At 39.2% G+C, this 15,125-nt stretch overlaps 2 protein-coding genes across 2 annotated transcripts; both read left to right on the top strand.

Annotated features, from left to right (window-relative positions):
• The first annotated feature begins 348 nt into the window (after positions 1–348).
• Positions 349–5,811, top strand: LOC134635969 (calcium-dependent serine proteinase-like). Its single transcript, XM_063485678.1, has 11 exons — positions 349–471; positions 640–838; positions 937–1,117; positions 1,687–1,812; positions 2,024–2,217; positions 3,776–3,926; positions 4,027–4,142; positions 4,249–4,333; positions 4,423–4,557; positions 4,644–4,718; positions 4,800–5,811. The coding sequence occupies exons 1-11, from the start codon at positions 458–460 to the stop codon at positions 5,624–5,626; spliced, it is 2,103 nt and encodes a 700-aa protein (XP_063341748.1). The 5' UTR covers positions 349–457; the 3' UTR covers positions 5,627–5,811.
• A 3,616-nt stretch (positions 5,812–9,427) lies between these two features.
• LOC134635970 (complement C1r subcomponent-like) lies at positions 9,428–14,594 on the top strand. The gene is made up of 13 exons (XM_063485679.1): positions 9,428–9,474; positions 9,835–10,048; positions 11,014–11,197; positions 11,282–11,422; positions 11,749–11,954; positions 12,064–12,211; positions 12,321–12,439; positions 12,545–12,623; positions 12,727–12,861; positions 13,187–13,261; positions 13,361–13,566; positions 13,659–13,873; positions 14,069–14,594. The coding sequence occupies exons 1-13, from the start codon at positions 9,428–9,430 to the stop codon at positions 14,433–14,435; spliced, it is 2,136 nt and encodes a 711-aa protein (XP_063341749.1). The 3' UTR covers positions 14,436–14,594.
• The last annotated feature ends 531 nt before the right edge of the window (positions 14,595–15,125 follow it).

Here is a 15,125-nt window from a genome sequence, read left to right as displayed (position 1 = left end):
TCGTTCCTCATTTCCTTCCTGTACTAGCCTTCTCAGCATGATGTTAACTGTAAATGTGTTTCCGTACTGTAGCTACAGGACTAAATGCTGATTTTGGCACTCAAAGTGAACAAAGGAATATTTCCTTCATCCACTACACCCTTTCCTTTCATCCTGTCACCATTGTTTCAATACAATATTTGTCCTGCTGGCAAAGGATTGGTGTTGAGTTGAAAAGTGCAAAGCTGCTGAAAAGCTTTTGGCTCGGTTTGTCTTCCTGTTGCTCCACAGTCACTCTCCTGTTGCTGTAGATGCACAAAGAAACTGTCTAGAAATAGATTTATAAATGCTTACGGGTGCAAAACATAAGCAAGAGAGGAAGGGGGCAGCAGGAAGAGGGTGAAATAGAAATTAATATGAAAAGAGGAAGGAGACATGTTCAAATGCTTTATTTGAGAAGAGATTTGATCAGGACAAGATGTTAAGATCAAGGTGGGTTTGGATTTGTTTAATTATCACAATAGATGTGCAAAGAGTGATTACAGAGTGTCTGTCTCTGACATCCAACTACTTAATTTCTGTTTCTGTTTAACGCTACCTTCTTTCTTTAAAATATTCTTTACCCTTATATTTATTTTTGCTTTGCACCATTTTCTTCAGTCTCCTGCTTCTCCCGCTCTTCCACTCCACGTACTGCATGCTGCTGGGATGGGTGGAGTCTCCAGGTTATCCCAATGGGTACTTACCTCAAGCTAGCCTAAATTGGAGCAGGTGCGCCCCCAAAGGTCACAGCCTCTCCATAAGGTTCATCCACCTGGACCTGGAGGACAGTATCGACTGTGAAAATGATGCAGTGAAGGTAAGAGGATAGCTTACCATATCAAGAATATTAAATGATGTTCATACCTGCCACATACTATTTTCTCATTATGCCTCTCATCTTATTCCCCCCCTCAGATCTTTTCAAATGGAAACTTAATTTCCGTTTTGTGTGGCACAAAGGAATTTGAGGAGCTTCAGTCCACTGTAAATCCTGTACTTTTTTCGCCCCCGGGTGGCTGCCTCGCCCTTTCGTTCCACTCGGACTACTCAAACATAAAGAGGCACACCGGCTTTAGAGGCTTTTATACAACCCAAGGTGAGAATCAGAGTAGAAATCTGCAGAAGGAGCTCAGCTTGTGGAAATATACTTACTTATACTTTTGTAATCATATTTCAAGGAAGTCATTTTTAGAGAATAAATCACAGTGTAAAAAGCATTTTGTTTAATAAAGAAAACATAAAATTAAAAAACATTTGTGTGCAAGATTTTGTCTTTCTTGCACTGCAAAAAAAAAGTGCTGACGACACTAACGTGACTGATGTCTCACCTAAACCTCATCTAGTATCAGTAGACTCTTGTTCCTCTACTGAAAACTTTTGCCACATATGTTACCTAGAATACAAACCAGGAGAACTGATGCGAAACTGTGGTTTTCTCAGATTTTTTTTATGCAACAAATGCAAAATGTCAAGGATTTTTTTTGTCACTCTGTCGAGATGAACAAACATTTGCTGTTTGATCACTTGTTGAGTTATGACTTCTGTTAAAATGTTACGATAGATAGCATGATGGATATATTTATCAAGTCATTCCAAGGAATTGTTTTTTTGTTGTTTTTTTTAATGCTTTTCTGCGTTTAACCGTTAGCTCATTCCCTCTGTTAGACTATGATGAATGCAAGGATAACGAAATCAACCAATGCACCCAGTTCTGTCACAACTTCATCGGAGGGTACCACTGCTCCTGTCGCCACGGCTACCACCTGGATGTGGACAACCACACTTGCACTGGTACAAATAATCAAATTTGCTTCCAAACATTCAACAGAATCAGGATTTAACACGTCTGAAGGAGACAAAAATACACAAGGAGAAGTGAAAATGGGAAAATAGAGGAAGCAGAAGTATTGTGGGGAGATTTTTGGGAAGGTACTGATTGTGTAAAACTTATGATTTTGTTCATTAAAATGAAGGTGATGACAATGAGCTCTCATGTTCACAGTGAACTGCAATGAGGACCTGTCAGGAAAGAGCAAAGGTATCATATCCAGTCCTTCCTGGCCCAACTCGTACGCAGAGAACGCAAACTGTCAGTATACGCTGCTCGTGGACTCCCAGTCTCAGGTGGAGCTCCACTTCTCGGACGTTTTTGATGTGGAACAAGGCCCCGATGGTCAATGCATAGATGCACTGAGAGTAAGTGATGACTCAGAATATGCAAATACCTCTCGAAGCTGTGTGTGTGTTGTGTGTTTCCCCCCCCCAGAAACTTTAACTTTACATATCAATAAACAAAGAGGAAGTTCAGAAAAAAAGTGTTGTAACCATGGACTTGACAACAGGCAGACATCCTATTTTTGACATTTTATGGCCTCTCTGTGTCACACAATTGGGTTTTTTCTTTGTGTACCATTCCTGTGTACATTGATCTCTCATCTTGATTAGTTTCAATGTGACATATAACCTTATTATAATGTTGTTCTTGTACTGTTGTTGTTTTTTGTTTCAGAGCCACAGAAAAAGAGTCTCTAATGACATTTGAGATAAATTTTACCAAATAATAAAATAATAAATGGATAAGTGCTAGAAATATAAGTTAGGGTAGTTCTTTGTCAGTGTTGGACATCACGTCTTTTGTCATTTTCGTGGTGTGGACTGAGTCATCTACACAGGAACTTTAAGGCTGATATTTTTAAGGTCATATCAGGCCTCAGTTCTTACATTAAGAGCCCATGTCTTTCACCAAGTAACAGCAGTTTTTTAGCCCTTAACCAGGAAGTGAAACTATTCGAGATTCAGAATCTCTTTTGTGGGATACCTGAGACAAGCACTAACCAAAAGGGGGAGGGAGGGTGAGTACGGCTGGTACCAAGAGAAACCAGAGCTCCAGAAGAAAACCCCCAAAGCGGTGGGAAAAATGTGCAAACTCCAGAGAGAGAAGGGCCCTGCTGGGGCTTGAAGCCCAGGCCCATCTTTCTTTGAGGAAATGGTGCTAACAACGTCACCAACCTGCTGTAAGCACATTCAGAGGAAATGGTGCTAACAACGTCACCACCCTGCTGTATGCACCTTCAGAATTTCCTCCAGGATTTCTCTGTAATTCACTTCAATCATTTTTATCTGAAAGCCTCCTGTATGCATTTTCTGGCAACCTGTTACTTAAATGTTGTGACTTTTTTTTTAAGACTGTCGCCTCCTAAAATTGACGATCTTGTTGGCTGCTGCTGTGCTTTGTAGTCTCAGTTACAATAAGGACAGGAGGCTGTGGAGGTTTGTGGTCAAACATGCCTTACAGAGCCTGGAGGTGTGTTTTAGGTCACTGTGTTGTTCAGAAATAAATAATCATCCCACTGAGCACAAACCACTGCAGGATACTGTGGTACTCATGCTGGTTAACAGACTATCACACCTTAGACTTGTATCAGTAACCACATAAGCAGATGCAAACCATAAATCCAGTTTTTAAGTGCAACCCTATCTCTGGAAAGCATTGATGTGGGTTATAATATGTGATTTCTAAGGCTGGTCTTCCTCTGTAGCTGGGAGGATAACGCACTGTTGTGGGCCTAATGAATTTTTTTTTTACCAGGGTTTTCTTTTTTTAAACGTCCATGTCAGAATTCTATAAACTGATAGTCTCGCACATCCATCGAGCAGTTGTGTTCAAATTCTTGACAGGTGCTGCACGTCTGCATCTTAAAGAAAGTCTGTAAACTTGAACTTGGTGACAGTGCCTGTGTTGATTTGTTTGCAGATTGAGACTCCCTCTGGGACTCTGGGACCGTTCTGTGGCAACACGCCTCCCAAATCGCCATTTCTCACTCACGCAAACAAGCTCACGATCCGTTTCACCACTGACGACTTTGGCACCAACAAAGGATTCCACCTCAGCTTCACGACCAAAGGTACTGCAGCCTCCTCATCTCAGACACAGCTGGTAAAGAGCATCTGTTTGGATGTTTGTTGGGAATGACTGTGACTCTTCTTCTCACATCTTAATTGCAGATAAGGTATGTCCAGCAGTGGTGACCTCACACTCCACCGTGACTCCCAAGAAAGCAGAATATAATCGTGGCGAAGAAGTGACGGTCACTTGTGACGAGGGCTATGTTGTAAATGACGTGAGTGCAGAAAGAAATCTGAATTGCATCCTTGACATTTGATGTAAATATTTAATTTATTAAATAAATTAAATTCTAAATTAAATTAAATTCTCATTTTATTAAGGATAAAGGCATCCATGACGTGAAATCAGAGTTCAGTGCAATGTGCCATAGCACAGGCATATGGACTCCCAGCTACACCTGTGAATGTGAGTCTGACTACAATTAATTTCTGATTTTTTTGTTTGTGTCTACTTGTTTTTTTTTTCACACTCAGTATCATTTTTCACATATATAGTGGTCAATTGTGGACTTCCTGATATACCGAAAGATGGCATTCTTCAGCTGGTGGGTTCAGATGACCCACAAACTCAATATAAAGACCAGATCCAGTTTAGCTGCAGCTCAAAGTACTACACGCTGGAAGGAGATGGTGATTACAGGAGGTTTTTGCTCATACCTTTTCTAGTATCACTGATCTGTTATTCTTTTAGCAAATTTCTCTTTGCCATTTTTCAGACACATTCATTTGCAGTGCCAGTGGCGAATGGATATCAACTAATGGAAATGCAGAGTTTCCAAAATGTCTTCCAGGTATGGATGTATTCCTTCTGTTTTTTAATGTCACTATTCGTTTGGAGCTCTGGGTTTAATGATGACTTCTATTTGTTTCAGTGTGTGGGCAGCCTGAAACACTGATAGCAGGTACAGGAAGAATTTTGGGAGGTCAGGATGCAAAACTGGGAGAAATACCATGGCAGCTATTCATAAAAGAGCCCAGCAGAGGAGGAGCATCCCTGATAAATGATCAGTGGGCTGTGACGGCGGCTCATGTTGTGGATGGGCACGAGAACAGCCCTTTGAGTGTCTTTGGTGGACTGATAGATAGAACGACAACAAATGCCCCAAATGCACCTTCCTTGACCACTAACAGGATCATAATTCATCCTGGCTACAGAAAGGGGATCACTGGAAGTGCACGCACTGATTATAACAATGATATTGCTCTTATAAGATTCAGCTCCAGAATCACATTAGGCCCAAACCTGCTTCCCATTTGTCTGCCAGAAGAAAACAGTGGTGTGATGGAAAATGAACAAGGTACAGTGTCAGGCTGGGGGGTGACAGAGAACAGACAGTTATCAGATGTTTTAAAATATGCTCATGTTTCAGCCTACTCACGCAGAGAGTGTGAGAATACACCTCTCATTTCACGTGGGAAGTCCATGATTTTCAGTAATAACATGTTCTGTGCTGGAGACAGCGGGAAGGACAGTTGTAAAGGAGACAGTGGAGGTCCTTTTGTTTTGCCCATGTTGTCTTCTAGCAGTGGGCCTTACTATCTGACTGGGATTGTGTCATGGGGAGCTCGCTGTCGGATTCCCCAACCAGATTCAACTAGAATAGTGAACAAGGGTTATTATACCAAGGTAGGGAATTATGTGAAGTGGATTAAGCAGACAATAGAGAGAGTAGAGGCAGAAGAATCAGAGAGAAAGTAAAATAAATGATGAAGAAAACACTCTGTTATATATGATAATAAAATCATTTTCAGGGCTGATTCACATTTAAAAAATGACTTTGCTTATAAAATAAAGACCACAACCTTATAATCAAATGTACCAAAATAAATAACACAATCACAACAGCTTGTTATTTCTACATTGTTTCCTATTAAAGAGAAATGTTTGCAAATCATCTGCAGACAATCTGTGTGTGTGTGTGTGCGTGTTTTCAATTATTTAATCCCTATTAGTTAAGAGACACACAAAACTGCATTTTTAAAAACTCTTGTATAATCAGTATATTTTCCCTATAAGAGACAGCAGGCTATGATCTTCTTTTCCTTTCCGGTGCTTCTTTTAGGGGTTGCCACAACAGATCATCTGCCTCCATATCACCCTGTCTCTATAGCATCTTCTTCTGTCACATCAACCTGCATGTCGTTCCTTCACTACATCCATCTTCTTCTTTTTCTTCCTGCCCAGTAGCTCCATCTTCAGTATCCTTTGTCCAATACATATCCACTACGCCTCCTCTGCACATGTCCAAACCGATTTTTTTTTAAACAATTAATTTTTTCAAAATAATTCTTCAGTTATTTGTTATTTTTGTGGCAGAGGTCTGGCTATGATATCTACTGTTATGACATACAGACACACTCTATAAGAAGTGGTGTATTGTTCCGATATTGCATGACAGTGTCTGCATAATAGTGCATGACAACTGAAAACACGGCCCTCAAACCAACAGCCTGCAAGAGCCACACAGGAGAAGCGCACTTATTTTTAGACAGCCACAAACCACCAGTCTAATCCCTGGCACTGCAGTTTTTAACATCAGTATGAGAAGCATGTTCTAGCGTCACAGCAGTGCAATCTTCATAAATGTTGTTCGGATTAATACTGCAGCCAATATGCTCTTTAAAAAAACTAAACTATAATTAAAAACAACCCTCAGCTCATTACGAAAAAAAAATCATGGCTCCAATGTCACTTCCTCATGAGGGGTAGTGATGCTTTACTGCCGCTTAGTGGTGACACATATTACTTACTGTAAATCCATCCATCCAAAATAAAACTGAAATTGTTAACTGCCCGTTATATGTTTTTTTCCCCATACATTCACCTGTATTTCTTTTCCGAATACAAAAATGATCAATGCATGAATGTGCATACTTTAACACATGATCAATTGGGTCTTGCCAATCGGATGATTGCAAGACTCAAAGAAACTGAGTTAAATGGTGAGAGAGAGAGAGATGCTTGTGTTTAAAAAACAAACAGAATTCAGTTGCTTTGCTTTGGCCTTCAACAGCAACAGCTGTTGGCAGCTGTAGATGGTGCACATGGGGTAAGTTTGAATTTTTGGTTATCTCTCACACAGGTTTCTGAGCTGTCCTAGATTCAGCCGAGTGGTTTTACTTCCTAAACTGAACTACACTGTGACAGAAAACTAAAGATGATATGAAGGAGAATCAAACATACAGCTGAACGCCCACAAGTCAAACTAGCCAGCTGCATGTGAGACCACAGACTGTGAGAGTCACAGCTCATGGAGGCAATAAATATACTTTAAAAAACACAGACCTAAAAATAAATAAATACATAATAGATTTGGCCTTATTTCAATGTGCTGTTCATTTTTCTCGTAGTTAAATTTCCCACGTGTAGGACTAATAAAGGTTATCTTATAAAGGTTATCTTATTTTAAGGTCATTTGCAAACACGATTCCTTTTAAAAGCACAGGTACACACTGCAGACATTGCACACCATTAACATCTGCACAGTGAAAAAAATGTCAGTGTGATAGTTATTTTATCTTAATTTTTTATATTATATTATATTTTTATTTTATGCAAGATATCGGAATATTTATATATTATTTATATTTGTATTATTGGAGCTACTGAGCAATATTTTGTAATGTCATGTATTATTTAATGTAGTACTTTAACTCGTTTGTTACTATTCTTACTGTCTTGGACCAACTGGGACCACAGAATTTTTTCTGGGATTAATAAAATATTCTGATTAGGATTTTGCCTTGGTTCATGAGATGACGCACATGATTAAAAGTAGGTCAAGGGTTTAAATATTTGGAAGCTCTACACGCTTTGGTCTTAGAACTGGACATTTTTTCAATTAAAAAAGAAAAAAAGAAAAGAAAGGAACGTCCAGTTGCTCTCTTTTCAAGCACGTAAGTCTCATTATTATCCTGGAAATCTTCCATTTTCCTCACTATGTCATCTGCAAACATCATACAATCACAGGCCCGGAGCCTCTGCTTGACCTCATCTGTCAACCTGTCCAGTGGATCAGAGCTGTCCCCTGATATCATCCCACCCCAATCTTAAACCAGTCTGTCACTCATATCACACCCCTCACCACTGCCTTGTTGTCCTCATACATGTCCTGCACCACCCTCACTTTCACCCTCACTCTGCCACTCTTCCTCATGCAGAACCACAATTCCTTTCTTTGAACTCTATCTTATGCTTTCTCAAGATCAACAACGACACATTGCAATTCCTCCTGACTTTTTCTAGATTTCTCCATCAAAACGCTCAGAGCAAAAATAGCATCCGTAGTTCGCTTTCTTGCTCAATGACCATCACCTGTCAGCCTAGCTTCAACAACTCTTTCCCATAGGTTTATCCCTTTGTAGTTTTTACTACTACTACTAATAATAATAATGAATGAATCCCGCTTAACCTTTGCACTACTTTTTAATAAAAACATTAAGAAATATTCATTGTTTTTATTATAGTGTATTAAATGTATCTGTATTAAAATGTGTTAACCAGTTAGCATCATTGTAACAGACTTTCTAATTTTGTATCAAATTATAGCTGACTCCTATCTCTGTCAACTTAAAATAACAGATTTTCTATGCCTCGATCAGTTAAAGTTTTAGGATGCTTTTGCTGGGAGGAGCAAAATTAAATAAAATTGAGACTTATACATGGTTGTTGCGACCAGATAAAGAATGTAAACCTTTCAATAGTGGATTTTTGTTGGCGGCACCCTCTAGTGGTCTGGAAAATAACAGCTTGGCGGCCTCCTCTACACTCAGATCAGTCCGTTTTGGCATACTTTTAACAGCTCAAGTTTTTCCAAACTAATAATATTAAACAAATATAAGAACACAAGACTAAAGAGCTTCAGACTTATGGGAACTAATGCAAAACATTCTAAGTTAGAGCAGAGAGGAACGGGTTGTTTCAGTTCGCCTTCAGAAACTGAAACACTGATGCTATTTTGAGGGCAAAAATAAACCACATGCTGATATAAATAATGACAGGCAACAAACACATCCACATACTTGATGAATCTGATTCCTCATTCTGGAAATCAGTTGCTTCATCTGCTATTTTAACATCCAGACGTTTCGGCATGTCTGCTTGGCCTCACGTTAAACTCTGAAAACACTTGCTGTGATCAAGGATGCCTAAAAAACAGTTAATGCCGCCCTCTGGTGGTAGGATGAGGATTAAGAGTGGATTAGACAGTGAAATAAACCAAGATCTGTTCATTATTCTAATATGATAATTGTGCTCAAAAATTGCATGAGTTTATGTAAAATTTTTAGATATAGTATTTGAAAGTCTGTCTCGTTCTCTAGTTTAGAACAATTTTTTTCCTGTTTATCTGCAATTTGGAGTTGCTTGATTTTGCCAAGATAAACAATTCCTGGCATTAACGTAGTGAGTTGCTAAACACTGGAAACGACAGACTTTGTGACATTAATGTTTTACTTGAATGTGAGACATTTGCTCTCGCAGCAGCCGACCAGTTCACTCATGGATACGTTTAATTGGAAAATGCGCTGGGCCTCTTGTATCATCTGGTAAGTGGATTAGACATTTTCAAGTTCTCAAATATCTCCTAAAATCCTTTTTTTGGTCATAAATTTCCACTTTTGATCAGAAATTTTCAAATCATGTAGCTACAAATAGTGGAGAATTACTTGTGTTTTTATACTGATAATCTGCAAGAATTTACTTTAGATGAACAGTGTTTTATATTTTTATTCATCAGTCAGTATGCCGTATATATGCAGTCTTGACAATAGTATGTTAGTTCCACACTGGTGTCGATTGTGCCACTGTGTTTGTTCTTCTCTGTTTGTATCAACTTTGGACTGGCAGATCAGATGACTGCAGACTGATAAACAGATCAAACTCTTTCCTTTTATGTACCTTTCTAGGTTTCTGTATGTGTCACTGTGTGAGTGCTCACCTCTGCCAGAACCAGAGCCTCAAATGTACGGGGAGGTCCAATCCCCTCTGTACCCTCAGCCTTACCCTCCCAACCTGCAGGAGCAGTGGGACCTCGTTGTCCCTGAGGGCTACCAGATTCGACTCACCTTCACACATTTGGATATTGAAGCTTCTGCGAACTGCTACTACGACTCACTTACAGTCAGACTCATATTTCAACACATATACAGAATTACCCTAAAAATCATAATATTAATAAATAGCTTAAGGTGAAAACCCGAATATGATTCAAGAGTAACGCTTGACAACCTGATTCGAGCTTACCACTTACATATGTTTTCAAGTTTCTGTCAAGGTAATTAACAAGGTTATTATAGTTAAAACTAGATGTAAAAGTTTTGAAAAACTTTTGATTAAAATTCAAACTAGCTGAAATTATTTTTTAAAGTTGGGAAATTAAAATAAAATATAATCGCAGAGTAACAAAATTTTATCGACACTTGTCTGATGAGATGTTGCCAAACATGTTTAATGAGACTTTGGATATCTAAAGGACTGTGAATCAACTGCTTTCAAAAATGTGTGTTTTTATTGTAATACTTGATTTTCCTAAATCTTATCTCTGAAATATGTTCATACAATAATACTTAAAAAAGACTAAACTGAAACTATGATAACCCTGGTAATCACCGTGATCATCTTGTTGATTGTGATAATTTTAAGTTAAAAATTTACAACCGTGTATAACCACTAGAGACAACAGCAACAGATAGCTGTAGCTTATCAGCAGATTGTATCACTGCTGCCATGACAGAAATCTGCAGCCTTCTTCCAAGTTTCAGAGTCAGTCTTTACTGTGACGTTGCACAGAATTTAAAACGGTAGAGGGACACATAACTGAACAGATTTTTCTCTCTGCATTACTATATCCAGTTTGATGTCGACTTAATTAAACATAGCATTAGTTCTGGCAGGTCATTGGATTATATTTGGCCTTTCTGGCACTTTTAACCATCTTAGACATATAAATGAAGAACCCATGAACTGAACATAAATTTTCATCTTCTGGATTTTGCCTTATGCCATACATTTGCTTATTATGGGCAATTTAACACTAAGGTCAGATTTGATGTTTTCATGTAGGATTTTATTCTTTGATCCTTTAGGTTTTCTACAAAGAGAAGGCCCTCTGGAAATTTTGTGGCAGTGAGAATTCTGCTGATGGGCATCACCCAGGCAACCAGCCCATCTTGTCTCCAGGAAACAGTCTCACCCTCATATTTCAATCAGACAGCAACAACCCGGAGGCCCACCAGAATCTGGGCTTCTCTGCCCAGTACCAGGCGATAGGTAGTTCCTCCACCTCTGCTTCTTGCACTTCCTTCTTTTACTGCTGCGCCAACTCACACTAACATAACGACTTCTCATTATTAGACATAGATGAATGTTCTGCACCAGAGCCTGGAGATGGCTCAGGGCCACTCTGCTCTCAGATCTGCCTCAACACTCTTGGCTCATATCTCTGCTCCTGTCATCATGGCTATGAACTTCGCTCTGATCAGCGCACCTGTGTGTGTGAGTACCATGAAGATGCTTCCAATGAATGTGTGCTCAGACCATCAAACTGGAGTCTGCTGGGAGAACTTAGCTCCACTTCACAAATGCATTCAAACATATAGGATCTCAAGATTATCAATAGCACTATAAAAAAGAGGAGAGGATGGGGAGTCTGGGTTTAATGTTGGAGGTAGTTGGGTTATCAAACAGCATTAATTATTATCACTTTTTTGATTCTGGACTTAAAACATTGTGTAAGGATTCCCCAAATTATCCTCAAACACTTCAGTCAATTCATTAAGAGGGTAAACTTTCTCAGTTTCTTTCCTCTCTCTCATGCCCAGTATCCTGTGGCGGTGGTATATTTGATGAACCAGAGGGGCATCTGTTCAGTCCGGGATACCCTAATCACCCACCTCATGCTGTGTCCTGTCAGTATATCATTTCTGTACAAGAGGGCTTCACTATTACTCTAAACTTTACTGACAACTTCGACATTGAGAGCATGGACAGCCCAAAGGGCCTGCAATGTCTCCATCACTGGTTGGAGGTAATGGCGGGTGATTTCAGCACACCTAGATTCATCAGAATCACAGGAAATAAAAATAATGGTGCATGTCATACAATTAATAAACTGTGCACTACTCTCTCCTAAAAAGTTGACTGTCAGAGACGAACAGCCCACAAAGCTATGTGGCAGAACAAGCCCAGGACTGATAGTCACAAACTCAAACATGGTCAAGCTGGAATACCACATTGATGATGAAGGACAGAGCAATGGCTGGAGCCTCGACTACAGCACACACAGTGAGGATGACCAGTAACATGTCATCAAGCAACTACAGTTCTCCTTGTTGTTCTTCTGGGTTTAAATCTCAGTGTAAAATATATGTTTAATTGTTTTTGCTGTTTCCAGGGGTGAAGTGTCCATCACCTGGAAGTGTAGCTAAAGGCAGGGTCACTCCTAATTTGAGTCAATATCTCTTCAGAGATTACATCTATGTACGCTGCGATCAAGGATACAAGCTGATGATGGTTAGCTGAAATTGTATTTTTTAACAGTGAAAAACAAAATAATTATTTACTGGTTACTGTGTATAATGTAAAACATGGTTTTTATACCCTTCTTTAATCTGTCAGAATGGTCGGGAGATTGAGAGTTTCTCTACCATTTGCCAAAGCAACGGGCAGTGGCACCGTCCTCTGCCAGAATGCCACAGTAGGTTGTCTCTAAGCATATATACACAAAGTCTTCTCCATCCATACTAGTGTTCACAGACAAAATGCATTTTCTTGTATTTTCTTGTTTTGTTCCTGTGCAGTAATTGATTGCGGAGAACCTGACCCCTTGCTGAACGGAGGCGTGGCCTTCCTTTCTGGGTTTCAGAATCAGTATCTTTCTGTTATTCAGTATCGCTGCAATGAACCATTTTACTCTCTCCTTGGGGATGCAAACGGTGAGATGTTAATAGTGCAATCTGTTTTGGATTCCTACTGTTTGTTATTTTCCTTTTGCACTGTTCTGAAACTTTACTATTAGCAGGCTTCATTAACTATAATGTGCGATTCTCATTCAGTCAAACTATCATGATATACTGATATGATGATACATGATATATACTACCATAATTCAAAACTTAAATAAGATTTAAATGCTAACATGATTTAACTGGAAATATATACCCTTTACATTTCTTCCACAAGGGGGAGAACTGAAACTCTTGAAGATCAGCAAAAAAAAGAAGAAGTAAAAGTCACATTGTTTCTTCTTCTGCTCCTCAGTTAACTTCACATGTGACGCAGACAGGAAATGGAGATCAACCCATGAAGTTATTGACAGTCCACTTTGTTTACCAGGTATATATTTCCATCCTGCAAAACTTGATGAAGATTAAATGGTTAATTTAATGGGAAATTGATGTGTGAGATTTATATGCAAGTTTGTATCCAATTCAGTTTGTGGTCAGCCAACAAATCACATCAATGTGTATCAGAGGATCTTTGGAGGCCAGGACGCTCCAGATAATACAATCCCCTGGCAAGTGCTACTTAGTGTAAGTGGAAAAAGGGGAGGAGGCATGGTGATTGGAGAACGCTGGGTTATGACAGCAGCTCATAATGTAGTAGAGCAGGGAGCGGTGGTAGCAAATGAAACTCTACGGGTAAGTAGTTGACTGTGAGGATTACTTTGCATGATCTCTGTCTGATTGGGATTCGCTTGGTAAATCTTTCCTTTTATGATATTGACTTGCAGATTTTCATGGGACTTAATGAGGTAAAAGCCCTTGAGAAATCTCCTCTGTCGGCTGCCTCAATCCATGTTCACCCTGAGTACAACAACCCCAACTATGTAGACTACAACAATGACATTGCACTGATCAAACTGGGAGACACACTCACATTCAACTCATCTGTAATGCCAGTGTGTTTGCCAGAACCGGGAGCCACATATGACACTGGCGTGATGGGGTAAACAAACTACTTTTGTGTCATTATGATTTTGCGGTCTCCTTAATGTCATCTACACTGTGTACAATTTGATGTTACATTTAAGTGCTCTCATTGTTTGTTAACTAATTTTAGTTGACAAGCTATTATCTTTTAGGTTCTGGATTAGTAAAAATTTTACTGAGCCCACAATGAATGTGTTTTGTATTCTTTCAGGCTGGTGTCTGGCTTTGGTCTTACAAACGAGAATAATCGTCGCATTCTAACAAATCAACTGAAGTATGTTTATCTCCCAGTGGTGGACCAGCAGACCTGCAGGGATTCAGTCACTTTTGCAAGGAGAAGAAGTAACAACATACCAGACTTAACAAATAACATGTTTTGTGCTGGACTCCCTGAAGGTGGGAAGGACTCATGCCAGGGTGACAGTGGAAGCCCCTTCACTCTGACTAAAGATGGGCGACACTGGGCTGCTGGGATTGTCAGCTGGGGGGTTGAGTGTGGAAGAAAGGGCACATATGGAGTCTATACCAGAGTCGCTAATTACCTGAACTGGATCAAGAAGACCATGCAGGAGAACTAAAGTTACAGTAATTCAGTACAACAAGGTGTAAATACACGATGAGAAAAAAAATTGCATAATAAACAAATTTTTCTCTGCTGTGGAGTTTGATTTGAGAATTTTAATCTATATTTCATTTAAAAAAAACTTATATAAATTCAGTTATTGATTTACTGTCTGAATGTCAGAAGGCATTGTCTTTAAATCCCTACAAAGCCTGTCTTTTACCATGTTTGAATAAAGCTAGTTAATGCAGATCTGCATGTGTTTTTTTTCTTGTGTCTAAGATTATTGAAATCCTCCCACTTTGAAAATGATAACCACATCAATAGTCATTTCATCCCACTCTAACATTACTAAACAATACTTTTATATGCAAAGAAGGCCCGCTCTCTTTCCACTTGCTTTTCCTTCAGCTCATTCTCTACAGGTTTGTACTTGATAAGAACTTAAATTCTTTCAGCTTTTATGTGCAACAATATTCGAGACATTACTGGCATTTTATCTCCCATACAGATCATGTTTCTACTTTTTTTTTTGCCAAAACAAACAAAGATAAAAAAGCTTCAAGACAAAAAGTCCAGTTCAAATTCCAGTACTAAATACAGCTAATCATCTTCTGTGTGACAGTCATGGTTCATTCCAGTCTGAGACATCTCTTGTGGAAGTTCAATCAATGCCAGAGCTTTACAAACATGGGCTGGACCCACT

This window comes from Pelmatolapia mariae, linkage group LG10_11 (genome assembly GCF_036321145.2).
Source record: "Pelmatolapia mariae isolate MD_Pm_ZW linkage group LG10_11, Pm_UMD_F_2, whole genome shotgun sequence".
Lineage (NCBI taxonomy): Eukaryota > Metazoa > Chordata > Actinopteri > Cichliformes > Cichlidae > Pelmatolapia > Pelmatolapia mariae.
The sequence above is the reverse complement of the archived record's forward strand: the minus strand, read 5'-3'. Positions and strand labels throughout refer to the sequence as shown.